The sequence below is a fragment of the Equus asinus genome, chromosome 1, assembly GCF_041296235.1.
Source record: "Equus asinus isolate D_3611 breed Donkey chromosome 1, EquAss-T2T_v2, whole genome shotgun sequence".
NCBI lineage: Eukaryota > Metazoa > Chordata > Mammalia > Perissodactyla > Equidae > Equus > Equus asinus.
This window is the reverse complement of record NC_091790.1, coordinates 182,853,694-182,880,537: the sequence shown is the minus strand read 5'-3', so window position 1 is coordinate 182,880,537 and position 26,844 is coordinate 182,853,694. Positions and strand designations below refer to the sequence as shown.

At 49.8% G+C, this 26,844-nt stretch overlaps 2 protein-coding genes across 4 annotated transcripts in view; one reads left to right on the top strand and one right to left on the bottom strand.

Annotated features, from left to right (window-relative positions):
- The window catches only part of SND1 (staphylococcal nuclease and tudor domain containing 1), a 407,603-nt gene that overhangs the window by 53,307 nt on the left and 327,452 nt on the right, over positions 1-26,844 (bottom strand). The gene's annotated exons all lie outside the window — the stretch shown is intronic.
- LRRC4 (leucine rich repeat containing 4) overlaps positions 6,520-26,844 on the top strand; it is a 61,565-nt gene continuing 41,240 nt past the window's right edge. The window contains exons 1-2 of one of the 2 annotated variants that reach the window (XM_014854288.3): positions 6,520-7,034; positions 7,205-9,444. In XM_014854288.3, coding sequence (XP_014709774.1) covers positions 7,305-9,263 — 1,959 coding nt within the window. In that variant the 5' untranslated portion in view covers positions 6,520-7,034; positions 7,205-7,304 and the 3' untranslated portion in view covers positions 9,264-9,444. Of the gene's footprint in view, positions 7,035-7,204; positions 9,445-26,844 lie in introns of those variants that run through there. The other variant, XM_070512842.1, reaches the window with a different exon arrangement.

Below are 26,844 nucleotides of genomic sequence, written 5' to 3'. Positions count from 1 at the left end.
CACGGACTGAGGGACCCTCTCCTTTCCCAATGGGAAGACTCAAGGGCCATACAGCTCACACATGGCTCCTCTACCCCTCACAAGCACAGGTACATGGCAGAGTCACTTGCTGGTTGTCAGATCGGCCTTTCCCATTAAGTGGCACATCACAGCACCACAGTGGTTTAGAATGTGGGCACTGGACAGATTTGAGGTAGAAACTTGGCTTTGTTACTTTAGTGACTGAATGAGCCCCAGAAAGATGTCTACATCCTAATCCTCAAACTGCGAATGCTACTCTATTTGGAAAATGGGTCTTTGCAGATGCAATTAAGAATCTTTTGACGACATCATCTTGGATTATCCAGGTGGGTCCTAAATCCAATGACAAGTGTCCCTATAAGTCACAAAGAGGAGAGAGACAGAAGAGGAGTCAACATGACCACGGAGGCTGAGACTGAAGTGATGCAGCCACAAGTCCAGGAATACTGACGGTCACCAGAAGCTGGAAAAGGCAAGGAACAGATTCTCCCCGGGGCCCTTGGAGGGAGTGTGGCCTTGCCAGATTTTGCACTTTTAGTCTCCAGAACTGTGAGAATAAATTTCTGATGTTTTAAGCCACCAAATATGTGGTAATTTTTTATGACAGCCTCAGGAAACTAATAGAGTCACTTAATAGTTCTGTGATCCTAAGAAAGCTTCTTAAATTCATCTGCAAAATGGGGAATCTAACAGTACCCACAGAGCTGTTGTGAAGATCAAATATGCGTAAAGGACACAGTGCCAAGTACCTATCAACTCCCAGTAAATGCTGCTTTAATATCATTATTGTTACTGCTATACAAAGGCAATCAAAAGGAAAGATAAACCATAAGGGCCTGTAATGGGCCAGGGAACCTGCCTAGGTGAACATTTCCAAGGCTTCTGGCTGGACCTCTCTGGTCTGTTTGACAACACAGGAGACCATGGCACCAAACTAACTATTCCCAAAGAGGAGGAACTGGGGGCATTTGCCAGTTTCTCCCTTCCCTCAGGCCTGGCAGCCCACAAAGAAACTGCGAGCCCTGGGAAACTAGCCTCAGAGAAGATGGAAAAGCCCTTCCATCCTCTAGCTCTTTGCCATTCTTATTAAGCATCTCGTCTTTTCTTTGATGAGGTTTTTGAAAATTGCTCTGGATGAGACCTGCAGGGAGAGTGCTTTTTTGTCCACTTCCTTCTGCTTTCCTTAAGCAGAGCTCTTGAGGAAAAAGAACAGTGGATTCTGAGGGCACTCGAAAGAGTGGGTAATTCTAGAACAGCTGTGTCGCCTTGAATCATCGGGCTCAAGGAATAAAATCCATTCCCTTTATGACTGTGGGTAGTAATGGCACAGCCATTGCCTCACTATGGGATCACCAGCAAGAAAAATAACCGTACTTTTTTGCAGTGGTGACTTTATCCATTAAAGAGAAACTTCATGACCAGTTGACCCTGGAGGAGTATCTGCACATGTGTGGAATTGAGTGAGAGATGCAAATACACACACACTTGAGATGTATTCATTGCCTCGGGTAGGAGAAGGTGTCTATTTCCACATAGACCATATCTTATAATGTTTTGTCATTACTAATTCACCAATCAACTGATGTCTTTCCCTGTGTGGAGGGCAATTTCCAAACTATTTTTCTTTTTCTTTCCTCCTGTTTCCCAAACCCTTTTTTCTCCTTTGCTCTTGTTCTGTTCTTAGCTCAAATGGCAGCATAAAGAGTATAAAAATGGAAAAGGTACTTGAGTAGGGTTTGGCAGCCTGACAGTACTGCAAATAGGAACTAGAGTTCCAGGGAGTATATGATCTTCCCGCTACTGATGGACCTACCTTAAGGTGCCCAAAAGCCTACTGGAGGCAAGATAGTACCCTGCCGAAGATTGCTCACTCCTGGCAAACCCTATGAGGCATTATGGACATCTAGTGGCTGCTCAGGATAATGCCTCAGGGATGCACGTCAGGGGTGGAAGGTGGTCTAGCCCTGGACTTTACAGGACCCCAATTAACCTGGCTGAGTGAAACACTCCTGGGGCCTCTTAGAGTCAGTCCCCTGGATGACCATTTCTTCCACTTTTTATTAGGGGTCCAAAGTCACTCACAACGGCAGGCTGGCTCTACCAAAGACCCATCTTTTAACCCAGTCCAGCAAGGTACAATGATAGTATCTGCATGCAAGACCACAGAAGACACGAATTTGAAAATATCTTTAAGCTCCAAGTTTAAATGCCAATTAGCCACACACTGTCATCTTGACTGAGGGGCTGAGCTTGGAGGGAACAGACTCTGATATTAATTAGGCATGTGGCTTTAGGTAAGTCGCTAAGCCTCTCTGAACTTCGTTAACTGCATTTGTAAAATGAGAGGTTAAGTCCAGATGATCTTCAAGGTCCCTTTTAGCTCTAACATTCTGTGATCTATGAGCCTTTTTAGTAGCTGAGAAAACAGTCTGATCTGCTCTGCTCTGGCACTGTGGATCTCTAGATTAAACTGAAGGAAGCATTCTCTTCGTAACTTCGTGGCTCATTTCCAAGACTTGGCTATAATCCCAAAGGATCAATCTTCTTAACAGAGCTACATATCTGAGGAGGGGCAGGAATCATGGACTCCGAGAGCTGAAAGGAATCTTCTAGTTCATTTCCTTATTTTATAAGTGAAGAACCAAGGTTTAGAGCTGTTTTAAGATTTGCCACATGTCTAATCTGTGGCAGAAGGGGGATAGAATTCTGGTATCCCAATCCTAGAGCAGGTACCGAGCTGCTGACACAAGCCTTGCCTAATCGCTGGCTGGCTTCTCCAGCTCTCTGGCTTTATCATAGGAGTCTATCTGCGTGAAACCACAAATGAAAACATTCTCAACCCAGCGTTTCTTCCTTTTCTTCCTAAGTTTAAGCCTTCTTCTTTTTATTCCTTGGTGGCACCACTCCAAATCAAGGAAGCAGTCGTTCAGAACCAGGGGCTATGAGGAACAAAATACGAAGGCTAGATGATACTCAGGTTACAGGACCAGAGGCTTCAGTGCCACTTTCGGTTCAGAAGGGCTGCGTGCTAGGATGGCCCCACAGCCTCCTTAGTCTGGTCTGTAGCTTCTACGGTGCTCTCTCAGCCCAGCTGGCCTACAGAGGGCAAAGAAGCCCCATCTAGAACTCCACGGGCTGCAAGAAGCTTGGACATGTTCACCTTTGTCAATCAGTCATAAATATTTACCGGGAGACAACCTCATTACTAAGTTCTGGTTTGATCCAAGGCAACCCACCCTTTCATCTGCCTACACAGTATGTGGGCAGAACCTTTCATTTGCTGGGTCTGGAGCTGAACAGATGGGGCCTGAGTTTGCCTACACCAGCAGGGAACCAGTCCAGGCAGAGCCCCTCTTTTTTCCTGAAGAGGCAGGGGCAGCGATACTCCAGTGTGCCATCCAGACCCCGGCCAGGGTGTCCTCAGGCACTCTGTCAGCTTGATGCTAGCTGTGGCAAGGAGAAGAACCTTTCACCAGCAAGTTTCCGATTCTCCTCCACAGATCCCTGTCAGGGTAGGCTTATCTTTCCTTGGTCTAAAAGATGGTAGTATCCTGCTTGAGGCTGATGATGTGCACATGGGGCATTAGTTAAGCAAGCAAAAAGAGTTGCTAAAGAGCCCAGATGGAACTAAACTCAAGTATCAGGGTTCGACTTACCTCCATTTCTCCCTCATTCTTTCCCTTGACTAGTCATGTTGATGGAAGCAAGTTAAATAAAGGATCTATTTTTGCAGTCCCTCCTCTCCATCCTTCATTCTGTTTCTCTGTCATATACCCTTCACTGAACTTTTTCATAGTCCCCCCTGCTACCCCCCCTCCCCCCACCTTGCCTCCACCATTTACTCTATATGCAGAGTAGACACTCTCGACACTTTTGCTACAGTGATAGAAGCACTGGGCTCAGGGTTAGAAGACTGGATTGAAATACTGGCTCTGTTGTCTTATGGGGTTATGACCTTGAGCATGTTATCTGCCTGCCTGAGATTAGTAACTCCACCTGTAAAATGGACACTACTGCAGCAATTATTAAACTGGGTAAATGAAGATCAAACAAGAACAGATACACACATCTCTATTTATCTGTCCATCCATCCATCCTCAGTAGATAAACATCCCAGTAAATGACTGTAGAAGTGGATGAATGAAACCTGAGTTCTCATTGATTGGGACAAAATTCTGGGACATCACTTCCATGCACAAGTTCCTAGACATCTGAGCTCTGCCAAGGTTCAAACACTGCCTCTATCACTTACTACGTGATCCTAGGCAGCATATTAACTATTAATGTTTTTATTATTTGACTGCAAACACATAAAAAAGGTCATTGTAAACAATGGGGAATACAACTTGCCTACAATGAAGCTTTGCAGGATTTTAAGAATTCTCTGGCATTTTTAAGGAGGTTCAGGTTACTGGGCAGCAGACAATACTGAGATACAGGTGTGGTTGAATCCAGAGAGCTGAGAAATCCAAGATCTCCTCGTTCTTAAGCAATAGTGCACGTCCAGGTGATGTGGGTTTAAAAGCAAGCTTGCCAAGGGGCTGGGAGTTGGGGCAGTGGCAGTATCTGGGTAGGGGAGAAGAGTCTGGAGGCAGCCCTGGCAGAAAGCAGCAGTACCAAACCCAGGCGTATCTACCAGCTTCCCAAGGCTGGGCCACAGTCAGCCCCACCCCACTAGGCAGAGAAAAGGGCAGTCTTTTCTGGGGTTGGGAAAAAGGCTGACCTAATCCTGTTCTCTTACGCTGGTCTGTCAAATGCTCACCAGAAATAGGAGCAGGTTGCTACCCAGTTCTTCTCAGGGAGTCCCAGCTCCCTGAGGAGCTGGTGATGCTGCTCATGGGGTAGAAGGTCTAAGACCCATCCCCACTATCCCCATTCTCTGGGTGTGGGGAGAAGAAAGGGGCATTACAGGGCTTTGAAAAGTGAGCACCGCGGTTGTGCTGTGTGATCTGGGAGTTCACCTCAATCCTTCCTTTGGCTCCCTGTTCTGTCCTAGGTTGTCATTACCCGGGATCCTGGCACTTGGTCTTTCCTTCCACAGTTTGCCTCCCCTGCAACCCTCATTAAGAAAACTACCACTGAAAGCCCTAGTTAAAGCCACCTGGGGGCGAGGAAATTTGCGAGGGAGGGGGCAGCACGGACAGGCATCTGTGCAGGGCCGTCTGCGAAGCCCAGCCTCACGGTCCTCCCGCTCCCAGCCGCCCCCGCGTCCCCACCGTGCAGCTCCCAACTCCGAGTACGCTGCCCGGTCGCGCAGCCCGGGCCCCGTCAGCAGTCGGCGGGGGTGAGGATGACGCGCTCCGGGCGGGAGGCCGGCCAAGTGCAGCGGGCCCGCCGCAGGCCGCCCCGCCTCCGGGCTGCCGGCCCCCGAGCCCACCTCACCCCGAGCCGGAGGGTGCCCAACGCCCGCGGGAGGGGGCCGGCGCGGTCTCTCCCGCAGCAGCCTAGCGCCCGCAGCAGCCTATCAGCGGCCACCCGGCGGCTCCTTGCGACCGGACCAAAATAGCTGCGACCGCCTGCGACTTGCGCGCGGCCCCTCACTTGACGCTCACTCCGGCTCGCTCCCCTCGTCCAGAGGGGCGGGGAGGAAGCGCCGGGGGGGGGGGGGCGGGGGAGAGAGGAAGCAGGAAAGGAAGGAAGGAAGGAAGGGAGGGAGGAAGTCGGATGGAGGCGCGGAGCTGGGGACTGCGCGGCGCGGGCCGGCGCGGCGCTGGAAGGCGCCGGCGTTAACCCCTCGAGGGCAGGCAGCGGAGGGGGAGCGGTGTTAATACATAAGAGCACTGCATCACGCTAATCTTCTCCCCAGAACAGTATGCGTCAGCAGTACATTCACGTTCTGACTGAAGGACAAAAGGATGAGAGAGCAGTCTGCGTGGCTACTGCCTGCAACACCGCGAGCCCGGCGCGAGGAGGAGACGGTGGGCACCGAGCGCAGGGGCCCCGCGGCTGCTGCCACCGCCGCCGCTAGCCAGCAGGGACCATGTTCCCGGGCTCCGGAGCGTCTCCTGCAGCCGCGACCCCCGCTGCTCACGCCGCCGCCGCCAGCGCTCGGGCCGCTGCAGCAGTCCGCGGGCGGCGCAGCCACTGAGGGCGCCGGCGGCCGAAGCCCCGCACTCGCTCCCTCCGCACAGAGCCAGAGCCGGCGGCGCGCCGGGGGCCCGGCTGCGGCGGGCGGTTACGCGCTGCCCGGGGCTGCGGCCGCCGCCACCGGACCCGCGCCCGCCCCCGGACTCCCTGAAGGGGCCTGCGGTGCGGGTGCGACCTGGCCGCCGCGCTCCTCTCCGGCCCGCGGAGCTGGTCCCCGCGCTGCCTCCACGCCGCTGCCCCTCGGGGGGCTGGACGGATTACTGCTCCTCGCGCCTGCAGCGGGCGGACTGGGAAACTAAGCCCAGTTTATCTTTTTAACCCTTAAGAGAAGAGGCGAGCGGAGAAGGGGGTGTGTGTCTGGGGAGGCGAAGCGGCCGCGGCCGCCTCCTCTTAACTCTCGCAGCCCCGCGAGCCAGCGACTGCATCAGCCGCCTCGGCGGGAGCGGCCGACGCCAGGACCGGGCAGCGAGCGGCGAGCCGGCGCGGCCTGGGCGGCTCCGAGCGCCCCCGCGCTACCGTCGGGTGGCAGCCCCGGGAGCGGGCTGGGGGCGCCGGAGGCACACTCCGGCGATGAAGCGGCTTCCCTCTTGGCTGGTGCGAACCGGTGCCAGGGTCCAAGGACAAAGCAGGGAAGCGCTGGTGGCGCCGCTCCTCGGGCTGAGGGGGGGGCATGCACCTGCATAGCCCGCCGGGCCTGGGCTCTCCCAGGCGCGCCTCAACTCCGCTGCTTAGCCGTGGCCTGCTCGGGATTTACTAGAAGCCATTTTGTCTCCCCCACCCCTCCCCTCCCCTCCCCTCCGCCCTCCCCGCCCCCTCTACTTCCCCCTTTTGTTAATTAAAACTAAGAAGTAAGAATGGGAACCGTGTGGCCAGCTCCCGTGGAGAACGCTTAAGGACACCACGCCAATTCTTTCCTTCCTTCCGAGGTAGGTGACAGCGAATAATTGGGTGGGGATGGTTGCAATGGGGGAGAGAAAGTCTCAGCTTTCGAGTGAGGGGGGTTGGTGGACGAGGGGCTACTCTTTAGTTTGGCATGATGTTTTCCGGCCGATCTGCTCCGTCTCTCTAATCGCCCCCTCCCCACCTCCTTCTCCAGATGGAAAGAGGAGCTCCTAGCTCACTTAAGCCGGGGTAGGGCTGGTTCTCCTTTCCAAGCCAAAATCCCAGGCGATGGTGAATTATGAACGTGCCACACCATGAAGCTCTTGTGGCAGGTAACTGTGCACCACACCTGGAATGCCGTCCTGCTCCCCGTCGTCTACCTCACGGCGCAAGTGTGGATTCTGTGTGCAGCCATCACTGCTGCCGCCTCCGCCGGGCCCCAGAACTGCCCGTCCGTCTGCTCGTGCAGTAACCAGTTCAGCAAGGTGGTGTGCACCCGCCGGGGCCTCTCCGAGGTCCCTCAGGGTATTCCCTCCAACACCCGGTACCTCAACCTCATGGAGAACAATATCCAGATGATCCAGGCCGACACCTTCCGACACCTCCACCACCTGGAGGTCCTGCAGCTGGGCAGGAACTCCATCCGGCAGATCGAGGTGGGGGCCTTCAACGGCCTGGCCAGCCTCAACACCCTGGAGCTGTTTGACAACTGGCTGACAGTCATCCCCAGTGGGGCCTTTGAATACCTGTCCAAGCTGCGGGAGCTCTGGCTTCGCAACAACCCCATAGAAAGCATCCCCTCTTATGCCTTCAACCGGGTGCCCTCCCTCATGCGCCTGGACTTGGGGGAGCTCAAGAAGCTGGAGTATATCTCTGAGGGGGCTTTTGAGGGACTGTTCAACCTCAAGTACCTGAACTTGGGCATGTGCAACATTAAAGATATGCCCAATCTTACCCCCCTGGTGGGGCTGGAGGAGCTGGAGATGTCAGGGAACCACTTCCCAGAGATCAGGCCTGGCTCCTTCCATGGCCTAAGCTCCCTCAAGAAGCTATGGGTCATGAACTCACAGGTCAGCTTGATTGAGCGGAATGCTTTTGATGGGCTGGCCTCGCTTGTGGAACTCAACTTGGCCCACAATAACCTCTCTTCTTTGCCCCATGACCTCTTCACCCCACTGAGGTACCTGGTGGAGTTGCACCTACACCACAATCCTTGGAACTGTGATTGTGACATTCTGTGGCTAGCCTGGTGGCTTCGGGAGTACATACCCACCAATTCCACCTGCTGTGGCCGCTGTCATGCTCCCCTGCACATGCGAGGCCGCTACCTGGTAGAGGTGGACCAGGCCTCCTTCCAGTGCTCTGCCCCCTTCATCATGGATGCACCTCGGGACCTCAATATCTCTGAGGGTCGGATGGCGGAACTTAAGTGTCGGACTCCCCCTATGTCCTCTGTGAAGTGGTTGCTGCCCAATGGGACAGTGCTCAGCCACGCCTCCCGCCACCCACGGATCTCCGTCCTCAACGATGGCACCTTAAACTTTTCCCATGTGCTGCTCTCAGACACTGGGGTATACACATGCATGGTGACCAATGTGGCAGGCAACTCCAACGCCTCGGCCTACCTCAACGTGAGCACGGCCGAGCTCAACACCTCCAACTACAGCTTCTTCACCACGGTCACAGTGGAGACCACTGAGATCTCGCCTGAGGACACAACGCGGAAGTACAAGCCTGTTCCTACCACGTCCACTGGTTACCAGCCGGCATATACCACCTCTACCACGGTGCTCATTCAGACCACCCGTGTGCCCAAGCAGGTGGCAGTACCCGCGACAGACACCAATGACAAGATGCAGACCAGCCTGGATGAAGTCATGAAGACCACCAAGATCATCATTGGCTGCTTTGTGGCAGTGACTCTGCTAGCTGCCGCCATGTTGATTGTCTTCTACAAACTTCGTAAGCGGCACCAGCAGAGGAGTACAGTCACAGCTGCCCGGACAGTTGAGATTATCCAGGTGGATGAAGACATCCCAGCGGCAGCATCTGCAGCAGCGACAGCAGCTCCATCCGGTGTATCAGGTGAGGGGGCAGTAGTGCTGCCCACAATTCATGACCATATTAACTACAACACCTACAAACCAGCACATGGGGCCCACTGGACAGAAAACAGCCTGGGGAACTCTCTGCACCCCACAGTCACCACTATCTCTGAACCTTACATAATTCAGACCCATACCAAGGACAAGGTACAGGAAACTCAAATATGACTCCCCCCCCCCAAAAAAACCTTACAAAATGCAATAGAATGCACAAAAAGAAAAAAAAAGACAGCAACTTTTGTACAGAGTGGGGAGAGACTTTTTCTTGTATATGCTTATATATTAAATCTATGGGCTGGTAAAAGAAACAGATTATATTAAAATTTAAAAACAAAACATCAAAACAAAACTATTTTCTAACTTGTAAGTTCTATTTAAAGGGGAGTGGGGTTCTTGGAAATGTTGTGGGGTAGAAGCCACAAGTCAACTTGCTGTGCTGCCAGAAGGGATTTCTGGCATAAGGTTGAAACTGCTAAGATAAAACAAACTAAAACCACCACCACCACCGACCCTAAAGAGGTAGAGTGTGCGCTGCTGAGGGGCACGGGGGAGACTGAATCTGTCATTGTTTAGAAGATCCTTCAGAGGATGCAGGAATACCCATTTCTATAGACACCTTTCCTAAGCTGAGAGCTATCTTTGCAGATTTACTTTATTTAAAAAAAAAATACAAAAAAAAAGCACCAAGAATTTGTACCCTGCCAAAATGTTGAGAGGCAATAATTTTTTTCCTCAGAGGCCAAGGGGAAGATAGATCTGTAATGTTTTTCTAAACAGAAAAGCCACCCAAATCCAAATGAATCTTTAAAGGAGCTGAGTCTTTATGTCTGCCCACGTGCACAAGTCCCCTTGGTTTGTGCACTGGGGCATGCGTGTGCCCCGCCTGACAGCACTTCAGGAAGGAGCAGAGAAGGAAGGGGTCTGGCGTAGCTCTCAGTCAAATGCTTTCACATTGCACCAGATTCCTGCAGTTGGGCTTAACCCACTCTGTGCAAGGCATGTGTCTATTCAGGGTTTCCCATGAGAAGGAGGCGGCCCCTGAAGGGGGTGCGGCAAGAGAGGGGGGTGGGAAGGGAGAGCAGGAGCAGAAAGAATATATTCACAGGAGGCCATAAATTAGCATTGTGCCATGTCCACCTGTTGTTCCCGGTATCTGACAAATGATTGTAGACGATGATGGCATTTTATGATTTTTAAAAAAGGTTTTGTTTGTTTTAAGGTGGAGAGGGAGGAGAGGCTGGGAGTGGGGAGCTTGGGGGAGTGGAAGCTTTTCTCATGCTTGTGATTTGGTGACTATTCTAAATGCTGATTCATTAGGGATTATTACAGCTGATGTCAACTGGTTGTGGTGATGGGGTGGGGGCAGAACAGGAGTACAGAAGAGACAGGAGAGAGAAAAAGGGCACAGGCTCATTTAAAGTAAAATGAAGCCTTTCCCAACAGGATGCTTCACAAAAAAGATGTGAAACCCACAGTTATTAAAACAGAAGCGATCCACATGCACATATGAGTGAGTTCTGCGTGGAGTCCTGTGGGACGCAGCACAATGGGGGGAAGGCTTCCCTCCCCAGGGCTACCTCAGGAGGAGGTGCCAGAGAAAGGGTGGGTGTGGGTGGGGAAGGCAGAGATCTCTGTTATTCTGGTCCATTTAATAATGCTGTAACTTTTCATTTATTATTTTAGCTTTAAAAGAAAATAAAGGGTTCAGATTTGAAAGGGGGTGGGGTGGGTGGGGGGGAATGCCAACAAAAGAAAACTGATTGTAATGTGAGAAAAGTGTATTTTTGTATTTTAATAAATATTGTTCAATTTTTAATTCAATGTCCCCAAAGGGTTAAATTGCATAAGATCCTAAACCTATAGATTCTTATGAGCATCGACCAAGTCATTTCAATTTAAAGAGGAAAAGGGAAGGGGAGGGGACAGGTAAGGTGGGAGGAGAAGACAATGTTGGATTTCTTTATGGGAAAATGCTAAAGCTGTCAACAACCTTTCCTTAGCTTAAATAAAAGCACCCCGATTCTAGTACACCTTCCATGAGCTAAGTGTGTTAGTCCCTGGCTTTCTTGGGGGTAGAACCAAATTCCCTATGCCCTGGAAGAGCAGGGGAAATGGGTCAGAGCCTCAGCTCCTGGGACCTGGCCGGAAGTTAAATGCTACCTCAGCAGAAGCTGCTGGTCAGGCAGCACCAGCTCTACCCAGGGACCCCGGGGGGACCTGAATTTAAGAGGTTTGCAATAATGTTGTTGGGCTCAAGTTTCCCACAGGCAGTAGTGTTGCTTCTGTTCTCTGGGTGCTAAACAGTCAAACGTGTCTTGGTGGTGGTGGGTGTCTGTCTCCTGATGCTTACTGAGTAATGACGTCCAGGCAGGCTGCATGAACTGGGACCCTGCGTCTCTTCAGCAGTAGTATTTATACTAATGCAGGGAATCGGGACTGAGTGGGTGTGATCTTTCTGGCACAGAACAGGGAGAGAGGCAAGGCAGCACTTTGCAGCAGCTGGCTAAGAAATGGCTAAGAAAGGGCCAATTCTTAATCCTCCTGGGTAAATATAGATCATTTCTGGGGATCAGTTTTTGCGGCAGCATGTATGCATGGGCTCACACTTAGAAACTGCCACTCAACACTTCTAGGCTCCCAAGATATGTTTCCCTTGCCTCTCCTTTACCACTCTGCCCCCCAATAAAAAGAGAAATCTGCAGCAGAGTAAAGGGCGGGACTTGGCTAAGATCAGCTGAAAAAACAAACTACCCCCTTTCCTAGTGCCACAAGACACAACTCAGGCTGTTTAGAACAGCTTCGCGGGTACACATTCAGAGGCAATCGGGGAGGAAGTAGCTGCTTCAGCAATAGAGGATGTGGAGCCGATTTCCTAACACCCTTCCTTTCTTGATAGCTATTTGGGTGCTATGGGAATTATATAGTAGCTCTGGAATGACAAAGGGTCTGTGGCTAAACAAAGGTGTGAGGGGAGAGGTAGAGTAATGGGTCTAAAACATTCCTGGGGAAGAGTCCTAAGAACAAATGAATTTGTCGTGGGGCTGACCATATTCAGGTCTCGGAATCTGAGGGAGAGTGCTTTCCAGAAGCAACCTCAAAGAAGTCAGGGGAGACTGAGAATATGGTCCTGGGTGTTAGTGTCCTTGGAGCTGCAAGGGTAGCTCCTTTCCCCACTGGGCCTGCTCCTCGACCTGGACACCAGTTCAGCTTTTAAAGCAGCAATCCTCCTTTGCCCTAATGTAAGGAATATCCTCCTCTTACCAGGCACTTGGGACAGCCTTTCAGAGGAGTCCCATGAGCACTGAAAGTGCAGCTTTTAATACTGTGTTGGTGACTCATCCTCAGGCCTGGCCAAGCTGTAGGGTTTGTTACCTGAGAATGGAACATAGGTTGGTAGCTCTCCATGGGGGTAGTTATAGCAACACGTTAGAGGGAAAGACTCTGCTCTGATTATATGGAGTTAGAGAATTTTCATTATAGAATTTTTTAAAGGCTGTGAAAAATAATTTAGTCTAATCCCTTCACATTTTACAGTCAAGGAAACTGAGCCCTAGAGAAATTGAGAGAAACACTTAAGGTCACACTGTTAGTCAGTGGAAGAGGTGGGACTGAAAGCCAGGTCTCTTGACTCCCAAGTCAAATGTGCTTTCCCACTCAGCTTCTTATTGGCTATCAAGAATATATTTCTTTCCTGGCCTATATGCAGTGAAAATGGGGCCTTCTGACAGATATCGCCATGTTCTCTTCTCCTTCCTTTTAGAGCTGCTCAATCTCCTTCAGAATTGGCTCTACTGCCCTTCAAGTCCTGACCAGAATTGTAACTGCGTGGGCCGCATAGCTGGCCAAAGGGCCACATGTACTAAGAAGTCAGATTCTCAGGATTGAACATAACAGCTTCCTGATTCTTAGGTTGAATGGCAGGCAGAAATCCCAGAGAGGGTGCCAGCTGCTGGGGAAAGGGTGAAGTAGATCAGGCAGGGTGTTCATAGTGGGGAAGGTGGCTTGGCCTTTTCCCAACCCCAGTTAGAGTAGAGGACTGACAGAGGTCTTAAAGCACCTATCAGAGCAAGTTCTCCAGAGTGGAGTGGTTTCTGCTTATTTGGCTCAACAATGAGACCACTGGGGGGCTCCTTAACTCCTCTCCTCCACTGTATGTATGAACCCAGCCCTAACACTTTAAGTGCCATGGTGTGGCTGCCACTCCTGTAATCTGCTCCAGGGCCTTTTCTTGCTCTTTCGTGTAATGCTGCATCCTATTACCAATGAAGGTAGAGTAGACAGGCTAGTTTCTAAGGCCTAGAGACATGAGCTTTATCATGGCTGTTCAACATGTTTCGAGGCCAGCTACTTTTTGGGTGCAGGGTGGAACAATGTAGTAGAGTCCCTGCAAGACAACTCCAGATGATGGGGAAGAGGTCCAGAATCCGTGGGCATTAATAGTGGGGAGCTCTGGCTTCCTTCAGTGGAGATGGGTTGAGACTAAGACAGGGCTACATGGGCCTTACTCAGCCCAGGCAGGCTACTACCTCAGGCGGCCAGAGCCCACAATTTAGGCTCCAACATGTTACTGCAACAAAGCAGCAGGGGCTTAAAATTAGAGAAGAAGAAAAACACAGAGAGAGGGAGAGAACATTTATATCCAAACATATGTCTGATTTTATCTCCTCTGCTGGCACTCAGCACTCCATGCCATCGGCTAATGCAGGCACTGTTCCTGCCATTTCTAAATCCTGCCTCAGCTAAACCGCAAGGCAGCTTTTGACTCAAAGCACCTCTCTTGGTCTCCATCCATTCAGAAAGCACCCTTTTCCCCTGAGGAGGTTAGAATGGTTTGGGCAGTGGGTTAAGGTTGTTTTCATCTTTGTTTTAAATTAAAATGAAGTAAATTGCTTCCTGGAGCAGGGATAAAGGCTTCAGGAACCAGATCAGTGAAATATACATATTTGCAAAGCAATATAGCGTAGGGCTTGCAAGTATAGACTCTGGAGCCAGTCTTCCTGGGCTGAGCCCCAGCTCCATCACTTACTAGCTTTGTGACTTCGGACAAGTACTTCATCGTAAAATGAACACAATATTAGTATCTACCTCACTACTTCATTGGTTGTTATGGGAATTGAAATTACATATATAAAAACACACTTAGAACAGTGCCTGACATCATATAGTAATACTATATAGTTGATAGTTATTTGATGATATACATAAGGGGATAAACCAACGGACCAGACCCCATCACCACCTCTATTCCTGAACCTCATCCATGTCCAGAGAGAGAACATGCCTATTGAGCTAGTCCAGAGAAGAAGGATGATTATCCAGAAGTCAGGGACAGCAGGACAGCACCATCTATAAGCCTGAGCACTGTGGGAAAGATGGGTTGTACTTCTCTTCCCAGGAAAACACCAATTTGTGCTCTGTTCCCTAATCCAGCTCCACAGATGGCCCAAGGCACTGTCTTAGTCCAGGAATAGATTACCTTTCCTTGTGGTGAGCCAGAAGACAGGAAAGGTGCTGTTGCTGGTGGGTGGTGCACAAGCTGAGGGCTGGGATAGGAAACATCTACCTATAAGCCTTGGTCCTCTACCAAGATGGCAAGCTTCCTAGAGTCTTCTCCACTTATCCCTGCCTTCTCTGTCGGGGTGCCTTACCAAGAGTGGGGGTGGGTAGGGGGGAGGCACCAGGAGGGAGAAGGCAGCAGGAGAGGTCTGTTGGGGCTTCAGAGTAGTATTGCAGGGCTTGGAGAAAAGAAAGGCAGAAAAAAAGCACCCTAATTTGATCAAGTGAGAGCAGAGTGGAGCAATATGGCAGACACACAGGCTAAGGGGCTGCAATGCAGTTAAGGAGGAAAGCCAGGGAGATTCCTCTGCCCTAGCAACCAAGAAGCTGACTGGACCCCGGATGGGAAGGACTGTTAGTGTGAAATTCATGGCACGGAACCGAGAAAAAAGCAGGGAGATCAACTTTCCAAGAGAAGCCTAAGAAAGAATGCATTTTGATTTCCTAATGAGAGGCTAGAATTAGATTTTAGGATGATCACAGGTTTCATCCTCTGGTACATGCCAGCTTTGCTGTCAGTACTTGGGCCAAACCACCTACCCATAACAGTCCTGTTCCCTATGCTGGAGGCTGTCCACTGCTTGGGGGAAGCAACCCAGTCTTTAACGCTGTAATCTTAATCCTCACGGCTCACTCTGGGGCTCCCTCACTTCTGTTAAGGCATAGTCATGGGGGGAGAAGAGGTGGTGCAACTCACTGTTTATCCACAAGAAAGAGTATTATTCCAGAGGGAGGGTGTTATATAAACTGTGTTTTCCCATAAAAACAATGATGACGGTGAGTTCAGTGAACATGGACCCTGGCAGTGAGTCAGAGAGATTAGGCCTAGGCCTATGGGGGATATTCCTGGGAGAAGCACTCCTGTCAAAGGAAGTTAGCATTTGAGAGGATGGCATTGTCTTCTCTAGCTTATCCCATTAAGATTTCTGAACCTACAATAGGGAAGCCTTGAGATGAGAGGCTACGCTCATGGCAGGTATGGGGACCAGATGGACCAAAATAGTACTTAGCCTTTCAAGTTCATTCATTCTGTGTACCCAGCAACAATACCAGAGCAATTACTAAAGTTTATTAAATACCAAAGGAACAGTCCTTGATCTACTTGTTTAATACCCACCCACCTTCTTATATCCCCTACTAACAAAAAGCACCCTCCAATTAATTCTCCTATCTGGTTTTTTCCCCTCATAATCCCCATTTGAGTATAGTTGTCTGCCACGATAGGACCTAGAATATCCTGCAAGATCCTTCCATTCTAGTAGATTGATGGCTGTTTCTAACAGTTCTCATGCTGTTTCCTCTTACAAGGCAAATCCTTAATCTGTAGTCTCTTAAAATTCCTTTAAGGTCTCAGTGCTGGTTTTCCCGGGTCTGTGCTGGTGCTGATTTAGTCACTAGTCACTCTACCTGCTTAGTGAGTCAGCAAGGATGACTGAGAAGAGATTTCACACACTAACTGTTCCCCGTGCGAAGTTTGGTTTCCTGACCTCCCCGTGCGAAGTTTGGTTTCCTGGCCTCAGGCTACTTCTTCCCAGTCCCCTAGGCCCTGGCTTCTTCCCTTTACCTACTCACTCATCCAGGTTCATTAAGACCATTCAGACGGCAGATTCTGCTCTGTAGGCGAACTGAGTGAGTTATAGGCAGCTCTCCACGGAGACAGTTCCCTGGATAGTGCAGCTGTGTTTGTAGGAATGCTCAGAGCATCCCTCATAATAGGCCCAGCGCAGTTCCAGAAATGGAGCTTAGGCCTCAGATATGAACAGCCTGTTCCTGTGGTTACAAGTTATAATCTATTACCATTGCAAGAAGACTTAATTTCTGGACTTAGAGGAAGTCGGATAATACTTTATCCTATTAGTGTCTGCCTGTGTGAATTGACAATGGCTTCCTTCTGACATGACAGCATATTCTTCCAATTGATCTCTTTAAGGGATGAATTGGGAAAGCCTGGAGTAAGAAAGGAGGGAGGGCCAAAGAAGAGACTGCTAATGGAACCAGGGAAAGGGAAGACACTTTTTAATTAGAAATGGGGAAGGGGACTTGGAGGGATATGGTAACACTGAGCTGTTCCAAAGCATGTTTTTTCCCTCGTGAGGGAAGGGATTGCAATTACTGGGTGTGTTGTATACATGTGTGTGAAAAAAAGGTTCTGAAGCCACAGAGAAGAATGAACACAAGAAGAGTAAGTAATTGACCTACTTCATGCTCTTCTAGTCTCAGCCTGCTGTGCCCACAGGGTAGCTCCCCTTCCTTACTTCCTCTTCCACATTCCTGTTTTCAGTCCACATTTGCTCTGACCAGTGGTATCAGGTCACCTGATGGCACCTTCACATCATGGGTGTGTTATCAAGGCTGGTTGACCTTGGGATAGCAACGGACACTGAGGACAGAATGATGGTTTATGGCTTCTAACTTCAGGGATGTGGAGACAGTGAAGGGAACTTCCAAGTTATTTCAGAAAAATCTAGTGGGACCCCCTCATTGTAATTATGAGGAAAATGAACCCAGGGAGATGTGAGTTGCTCAGTGTTGCATAGCTGGTGATGCAGAGACCAGATCTCTGGTCTCTGGGTTTCCAACCCAGCATTATTACTGAATACCAGCAGAGCCACCATGACTTACAATTCTAGGGGGCGCCATTTACAGAAACTACCAAGTGATGAGTACCCCCTGGTGCAACCCCTTACAGTCCGCTTCCAGGGAAGGAGGGAGGGAGAGAAGGGGATGACCTTTCACGCCAATCTTTATCTGTGCTTAATGCTCTGAGACAGATGGCGCCCACTCATGACTTCATTCAAATAGGGAGACCTGAGAAATCAGGCAACTTTTCCTTTCTCTTCAACCACAAGTGTTCCAGGGCATGTGAGTTCTGAGGACAGCCCAACAGCTTAATCAATTAAAAGGAGAATTTGTTGCTTATCGTTGCCCTCCCTTCCCTACAAGACTGAAGACTATAAAGTAAAGAACATGTATCCCTGTGCAGGGAAGGCTTGCAGAAGCTAAATCACGTTAGATGTCCATTCAAGGTCAAAAAGACCACTGGAGAAGCAGGGAAGTCTGGAGTCCTGCTTCCACCTCCCTCGCCTTCCCTGGCTGTGTAAGCAGGGGGACCCTCACAGGGAAAGCTCGGACAGTGCAGGCTGACTCAGGGGCTTGCTCCACAACAGGGGTCTAAGAAGCCAGTAAACATCTCCTCTTCCCCCATCTCAACAAATCCTCTCTTGGGAAATGGATGGCCCTGGCTGTAATTTTATCACATACATTTAATTAGAATCTGCCTCCTTCATGATGGTTTCAAGCGAAGTCCCAGTAGAAACATTCTAAAAGAACAGCCGCTTTTAGCCAAGGATCTTTTAACCAAGTTAATTTAGCAGAAATTTGCCATCTTGGATGGGGCAGAGTTACCTCTCTTTTCAACTTCAAAGCTGGGAAGAGAAGGGAGGTGGGGAATGCAGAGAAATAAAGAGGAGGGCGGGGGCTTCAAGCAAATGAGTTTCCATCTATTAAGGAGCGGTAATTTCTGCTCGCTCCCCTAGAGACCGGTCCCCTCCAATAATGGCCTGACTCTAATGATTCCCACTCCTATGCAACAGCCTGTGTTCTGCTGGCGTTGAAACGAACTGTGCCAGAGAGATTCCCTTTCTCTCAGAGGTGCTGCTGTCATTACGCAGGAGAGATTAGCCAGCCAGGAGGATGTGCTCTTGGTGGGGAGAGAGAAAGATAACCAAAAAGAATGTTCTTCTTTATTCTTTAGCAGGCGTGGTACTGCTGACCTAAGACACAAAAGACTGAGAGACAGGCTAGAGGTTAGTGATGAGATGAAAGGGCAGACACTCTGGACAGGAAGGAGAAGACAAGGGAAAGTAAAAGCTTAGGTGCTTCCTGAGGAGTTGATGAACTCAGTGTAAGACAAGCGCTGGCTGGCTGGCTGGGAGGCAGGGAAACGTCTTTCGGGTGTGGAGTGTGGGTGTGGGTTAAGTTCAGGCATCATGGACAAAAACTGATGAGGATTTGAGATAGGAAACATGGTAATAAGTTCACTGGAAGTAAGGGTGGGGGAATCAATTTCAGGTCCCTAAATACAGATTATTTCCAGGGCAGAAGTGACAGGGATGTGGGCTGACAGTGAAACTGGGTAAGTAAGACTCAGTTCTTACTGAGGTGGTGGTGTCAGCTGAGGGGCGAGGGCCTGTCATCCTGTCCTCTCCCTTCGTATACACTGAAAGGGGTGGGGAGAGCTAACACTGTGGCTCTGGTTTTTGCTGAGGCTGCTGCCCCAGGTCTTGAGGACGGGGTGGGGGAGTCCCCTTATTTTGCCCCCGGTGACTTCTCTTTGACGGAGACGGACTGCTTCCAGAGGCCGCCTTGCCAGATGTGCCAGCAGGCAGCCCGGCCAGAGAGCCTGCAGCGCAGACAGATGCCCTCGGCCGTATTCAGGATAGCGAGACCCTTTATGGTACTGCGGCTCGACTCTGGGGCGGTGCCAGAGCGGCAGGGTAATGTTCCTCAGCCAGATTCATTTCCCCCCAAACCTCTTCAAATATGTGGGCCATGGAGGGAGGCAAATCTAATTAAATTACTGTGTTGTAGACTGCCCTTCCCGGGCAAGGGCTACAAATAGGCTCATGCTGACATGCAGACCCATCTGGATAAACAGAGCATGCGTTTCTTTGTGCTTGGCTGTCAGCAGCTGGATGGTGTTGGCAGGGCCCAGTGCTGGCCCCGGTGAGCTGGCCCCTTTGCCGCAGCAAGGCAGAGTCAACAATAATCCAACCCAAGCCCCATACGGCTCTGATGACCTTTTTCTCTTTCTACTTAAAAGATGACTGAGTGGCACTCCCCCTTCCTCCATCAATTCATTTCTCCTCAAATGCCTCTCTTGCTGACACCCAGGACTTTCCTGTAAGGCGTGCCCTGTGCTGAGCTGGGGAGGACTGAGGATGCAGTGAGGTGTGATTCAGAACAGTACACGGGCAGGGTGTGTTTAGCTTGGCAGGAGATGAGGGGTCTCCCTGGGATTCTCTAGTGTGCTACTTCAGCAGTTCCCTACTGGCAACTCCATGCTAGATAGAGAACCATTTGCAGGCGCCAGAGTAAAGCAGCAAAGCTTTCTCTCCCTGGTCCCTGGACGGACGCCACGGTGGATACAGAACCTGACCATCACACAGAGGCAAGGAAGCTCAGTAGCAACTAGAACCATTTAACATGTGGAACTCAACAACCAAAACAAATGCTGGCTGTGCAGTACCTGTCAATCCCCAAGGTCATTTCATTTCTGTTGTGGAGGTTCAGGCCTAACCGCTCCAGTTAACAAATTACCATGAGGGTAAAGATTTTGCCCCCAAGTAGTGCTGCTGCTGGAGCCAGGGCTTCCCTCTGCTGGTGTGAAGTGGCCTGAGGTGGAATCAGGTGTGGTGTGCAGAGTAGGAGACACTGAGGGCTGTGTGATGGGCTTTTCCATTTGGAACTGAGACTCAGGAAGAGTCGGCTGGGGAATTTTTCCCTGTTTGTCCCCAGGGAGAATAGAGCCATCTCTCGTGTCTAAAACTTTAGTGAATGCAGCACATGGAGACTGAGAGGTAGCCCTGTACCAGGACATCAGGAAAATCTTCCTGGGCGATTAGTAGTTGTACTTACGCAGCCCCCTCAGGTTCAGGGCGTCCTGGCATTAAGCAGACACCCAGACGACGTGAGCAGGGCAGGCAGCCCTCTGTAGGTCCCTAGCCAGTCAGGTTTACAGGCAGTGACACAGTGTGTACAGAAGGCAGAAGACAGGGGCAGAGCATCCTGATCCCAATCTCTAAGCCTCTGAACTGCTCTTATGATACGACGGGCCTGGCAAGACAGGGAAGGCAGCATCCCCCTGCAGTTCTGCTGTCCTCCTGACACTGTGCTCGGCAGCTCTAGGGCCATTCTCTTTCAGAACTGGGGGTAGGGTGGTAGCGTACCTGCCACAGGATTTTGCTGGCTAAAGTTTTTGGCTATAAATCTGATGGTTACTTTAAGGGTTAAGACAAATACTGTCAGTTCAGGTCCTTGGGACCCAACTCAAGAATCTGGACTGTGGCTGTGGGTCACTCTCAGTCCAGCAGTTCGAAACACTGGAATTTGCCGATCATAAAGCAAAAGCAGGCAGGTGACTAAAATGTGGTCAGATACCAGAAGAGAATGGATCCAAGAGAGTAAGTTTCCTGTGGTTAAGAGGTTAAGCCAACAGTTGTAGCAGGAAGAGAAAGCAACATATAATGCTGGACAGAAGGGCCAGTTTTGAACATGAAATTGACCAGTTGGACAATATCTATCACGTGGCTTTAGAGAAACAAAAAGGCTCCTGGGTACTCTACTATGGTAAAGGATTTTTCTTTCTTTCTTACCAAATCGGAGAGAAGAGAGCAGACCCCACCCCTAGGCTGTAGGTAACCATGACGTTTGGAGTGGAATAAGGCCCCTAAATTCCATTACATCCATTGCCCTCGTGCTCACTAGGACATGAGAGCTCAATAAATGGCTGGCTTCAAACTGTGGAGACAGTAGCAGACACCTCTTCAGGTAGCCTCTGACTTCTTTGGTCAGTGTGTTACTGGTCCCTGGGTGCCAATAAAGATATTTTATCATTATCAAAGATTAAAAATATGTTCTTATCCTGAAGAAAACATCCCAAATTGTAGAGAGAGTAAATAATCTATCTCAGTCCTGATATTCCCCTATGAAAAGGGTTGGCTTTGGGGGTTATGCTTCTCCCTGTTGAAGCAGCCTAGAACTGGGCGGTTTGCTCCTGAAACTAGAAACCAGAAAGGAGAAGAAAGCCTTGAAATAATGTGTCTATAACAGCTAACTAGGCGTCAGGCTGACTCATTTGAATATTGGTATTACTGTACCAATGGCACTCTAGCAGCTGCTGGGGTCCCTTAGGTTTACAGATGACCCAAATGAGCTGACATGTTTGCGTTGTATGCCCCCCGTCCAAAGCTGTACAGGTGGACACGCAGACTGCTGCCACGGCATCCCTCCCTACTGCAGGCTGTCGCCAGAGGGTACAGCTGTGGGTCTCGCTCAGGCAGAGCCTGCTTGATGGGGCACCTGGATTCCTGTGCCTCGTCTGCAGCTCAGCAGTGAGCTAGCACGGGGAAAGGCAGAGGCCTGAGGGCTGCTGCGGCATGTCTTTCTCATGTACAAGGTCACCCGTGACCCCTCTCACATTTGTTATCCGCCACTTCATTTCTCTTGGAGAGGGGCAAGGAGAAGGGAAACTGATCAGAATGGTGTATTACAGGGCACTACCTTTCAGCAGCTTGAACTGGACTGAGAAACTGAGGACCAGCACTTTGAGAGGTTGCCAAGTCTGCATTAAAGGGAGGAAAGGTGAATTCTGACCTCTGCTCTCACCTCTGATTCTCTCAGCTCACCCTCGCTCCCAGTAATACTTACTTAGGAAGCAGAGGGGGTGGAACTAAGGCTATTTGCAAAAACAGATTTAGCTCTGATGCAGGCTAGCAAGTATTTTCTACACAGTATGAACTTAGACCTTGCTGTACTCTTGTTCTATGTAGTTCAGATAAATTTTTTTTTATCATGTCACTCGGGTTAATATGTCAGAGCATGAACTAAGAGTGGGCTTCATCCTAGCTCCAGGTTGACCTGCAGGCAAGGCCTGGCCTGGCCCAGCCCCTTCGTCTCTGGGAAAGCAGGGCAGGAGAGGGGTGGGAGTGGCAGACGTCGCTGGATAAGGCTGGGGCCATCTGCACTACTGTGAATCAAGGTTGGCTCAGACAGAAGGCGCGAGGGAGGAGGTGCAGCTGCTGATGGCTCAGACAGCTTGGACCTGTCCAGGCAAACAAGCCGCTCAAGTGCAAGAACAGCCAGCCAAGTAGGCAGAGCACGAATAAGGACTTAAAGCTTGAAATATCTGACAAGATATGGAGGGAGGGTAGGAAGCTGTCTGGGATTTCAACTGGTGTCTGGCCTTGCTTCTCACTGCTAAGGCAGACTCGTCTGCTACCAAAGGGTGGGATGTGATGCCTGGGAGCTGGTAGCCTGTACCCAGGCGAACATTCCTTGAGCTAGAGTTTAAAAAAAATCTTCATCTTAACAAATTGCAAAGACAGTTCTGGATCGGTCTCCCTCACTAATGCCCTCCAAAACAAAATCGAACTACTGTCCACAGAGATCTATCTCCCCTCCAGTCACCTGCCCAAGGTTAAGAAGCAGTGGCTGCTGTGTATGTGTGTGTGGCGGGAAGGAGGGAGGGACGACACTGTACTGATCACACAGTCTGGGAGCTCTCTTTCAGAACTAGCTAAAGCAGATGACACAGGGGTGAGGGGTGCCCAGAAGAGGCAAACACATGCTCTGCTGTCCCTCTTCCTTGGGGGGAAGGGGGGCCAGCAGTGGGATGTTCAAGTGCTATTATAGCTCCTTCAAGTGAAGACTCTTTGAGACAGTGGTTCTTGGTCCCAAGTACATCTTACCAGCACTGAGGGAGCTATTAAAAAAGACCAATGGTCACACTCTAGATCAAATATGGCAGAATCTCTAGGGGTCATGACAAGACTTTAGTATTTTAAAAATACATCCAGGTGATTTGAGGGAACACCTAGGATGAGAGCCTCTGCTCTAGACTCTGCAGGGAGAGAAGACTCAGTGGTCAGACTGGTTTCAGACTGGCAGGACAGTCTTGTCACTGACTCCAGAAGCACTTCTTGTACATGGTTTTGCTTAAGCTGAGCTGGTGCCCCTGTTTCATTCAGGTTCAGGAGGAGTAACTTCTAAGAGAGCTGACCGAGTATCAGTTAACTGACTTGGAAAAACAACAGGAAATCCTCCTACAAACATGTTACCCTCAGAGCCCCTGGAGAGGAGGGAGAGAGCACTGATTGCTCAGAGGCCCATGAATATCAAATGGGAGAAACCGAGGCACAAAGACAATGCCATTTATTCTTAAGTAAAGTGGGGAGAGAACCAAATAGCATGTTTCTCTGTCATTACCAGTCAGAAACCTTCCCTAGTCATAGGCTGTTCCACAAACGAACTCAGGCAGGGCTCAAGATCACCACAGTTTAGGTTCATAAGCCCAAATGAATGAGAAACTGCTTTATAAAATGTTAGGTTTCTGATCCTTAGCCTGGCACTCCCTGTCATGGCCCTGCTTTGGTCCCTAACTCATTAGCATGCTCATGTAGAGCAAGTAGAGTGAACCAGCTTTGTGCCAGGTGCTGGGCAATAATGAGAGAGATGGAAGACTTGGTTCTTGCTCTTGAGGAGATCAGTACAATGGAGGAATGATTACAATGGAAAGTCTGAGAGTGACGCCAGCGGAGATGCGTACTGAGTACCACAGAGTCAGGGAAAGCGTCTGCCTCCCATCCAAACAGTCCTGTGAAGAAATGCAGAGTAATGCCTCCAAGGCTACTTGGTCTTATGACTGGGCTGAGGAAGAAGATCCCCCAGTCTGAATTCTCCTGTCAGGACTGGACAGTGCTGGGACCAATACTGACTCTGACTCTTAGAGGGGAGAGAGAAGCTCCAGGCTGTCATACAGAGGTGCAGGGGGCGACTTCTGCACCTCTATCAAGTTGGCATTTGCTGAAAGGACTGTTTCAAGGTTTCCCCGGGGAGTAGGAAGAAGGGCACCCATGCTCTAGTAAATACTACTGGGAGCAAAGCTCTGGGCTGCTTGAGTGACCTTGGGCAGTCTATGGCTTTCCATTTGCTTCAGCTTCCCTTAGCAACACACAGACTCACTTAATGTTTAGGTATAAATCACAAAGCCCCTGAATAAAGGAGAGCCAGCAACTTGCCCCGAATGAAGAAGCACTAAACCCAGGCTTCTACGCAAGGCTGTGGTCTCTAGGTGTAGCATGGAAGCTTCCAGCCCAAGCTCCAGAGCTCCGTTTAGTTTGGCTGCAGCAAGCTGCTGTGTGCCCTGCCTGCTGAGCAGCAAGAGCAAAGTACTGCTTGGGAGTTGGAATAGGCACAGAGGACATAAAAGAGCACTCATACTTGCTTGCAGACCTGAGCCCACATGGACTCCTAGGAAAGGATGGAGGGAGATGCAAGTTTCAGGCCCCTCTTCCTCCACCCCAGCTTTAGCAAAATCCCACTTGGTAACGTGTTGAGCACTGAGGAAATCAGGACTCTCCTGTGGCATGTGTCACAACGCAGCTGTCTTCTGTTTCCCTGGTGTGGCAAGAGAGGTCCTCAGGGTGGTGTGTGGGAGTGCTGGCAGGTGACAAGGCAGGTAAGCTACAAGGCACAACAGCTTTCAGGGCTGGGGAATACTGAGGTCATGAAGTAGAAGACAAAGCTGTCTAGCTGTCCACTCTGAATTCAGATTCTAGACACAGTCTCATTTGTTCTTTGGGCCTATCCTGTTCCTCACCCACCCAAGAGTTTAGGGTCTAGATTATTCACGAGAACTTATCCTAAAAGGTCAATCTTGGGTGATACAAAGTCCAAAATCAGAGCTGATCTAGGGTGTGGGGATCCAAATGTAATCTCTGAAACTACAGGTCTGCAACCTTAGCTGCACATGAGAATTACCTCGGGAGCTTTAGAATTTTTTAAAAAACATTAAAAAAAACTTTGATTTGAAAAATTTGAAACACTGAAAATACAGAACAGTCATGAACTCCCAAATACCAACCATCCAGATTTAACAATCATCAAAATTGTCATATTTGCTTCGTCTACCCCCTTTTCCTTTGCTGAAGTATTTTAAAGCATATCCCAGACATTATGTCATTTCATCCTTCCATACTTGAGGATGCATCTCTAAAAAACACACCCATTTTCTTACATAACCACATGCCATTATCACACCTAACGCAATCAACAAAATTATTCCTTGGTATCACCTGATACACCTGGGGAACTTAATCTTTGCAGGAAGGCCCAAATATTTGTATCCGTCCTAAGCCTCCCACACCCCATGATTCCAATATGCAGCCGGGGTTGAGAACCACTGCCCCATGAATCCAGGATCCTGCTCTGTGGTCTGACACAAGCTCTGTGAATGTCCTTAGCCCCTGATCACATGGGACACAGCCCCTGATCACATGGGACACAACAGGAAAGCCAAGGGAAAGGTAACAAGTCTCTTCAAGGATGAAGAGAAGACAAAAGCATTAAGAAGTCAGCAAGCCACAAAACTGAATCCCTTGTAAAATGCAAGGCCGCCATATACTCAGGAGCTGGGGCCCACTCACTTGATCCCCAGATTCAGCCAAGATCTGAGAGACCTGGAAGGAGGGTTGTTCCCAGCTGCCCAGCCTGCATTATTCCTCTTCTCTATTTGTAGCTCTTTTTTGCTTCTGTACACGCTGTCTCTCTGGCCTAATATTCTGGCAAACTCTGAGCTTTAGCACCTGTCTTACATTAATTAGGCTTGTGGTAAGGAGGGTGCGTCAAAACTTCTCGGGTGTTGGCAGTGGAGTTTGGGACCAAAGTCTTCAATTTTACTTATTTATTTTATTTAAAAAATAACTAAACAAAAAGATGAGGCTGTATCATTGCAGCTAAAAATACTTCTACTGAGGGCGTCCGCTCACCAGCTCCTCAATTAGAGACGCTACAGGGCCCTTTGTGAGCTGTGCAGTGTTGGCAGCTCCACAGGGGCTCTGGGTGGCTGGAGACAATCCCTGGAGCAGTGACTAGTAATTGCTGGGTGGAGGGGGTCTGGTGAACAACCAGCCAGCATGATTGACACACATCAGGTAACTTACAAACCATTCTTACTTTATGGATCCAATGCCCATGCTAAGACACCTCCTGCCTTCTTCTGCAACCAGCTAAAATGCCACCTCTGAGGATGATCTAAAGTAACTGGAGACAGTTCTTGACTCCCCAAGGTTCGCATGAGGAAGATAATAATGAGGAGGTGATGCCAGCCATCTGGCTGAGTGTGTGTTTGTGTGCTGGACAACTTCCAAGTGTGGGTTAGTGGTAACTAGACCCAGCTGAGGTCTGTAGTGGCCTCAGGAAAGCGGTGCTTTAAATGTAGGCTTGACACCTGAAGGGGGCGACTGAGTGGAGGTATAGGGCTTCACGGCAATCAGGCCTTCTTTCCCGGCTCTCTTCTCGGTCCTCTCAGTACCTAGGTCATTTAGGCTAGCATGCTCATTTCTATCAGGGAAGATGAAGCCTCAGGGAAGTTAAATGATTTTGTCAAGGTCACAGATTAAGTAAATGGAGGAGC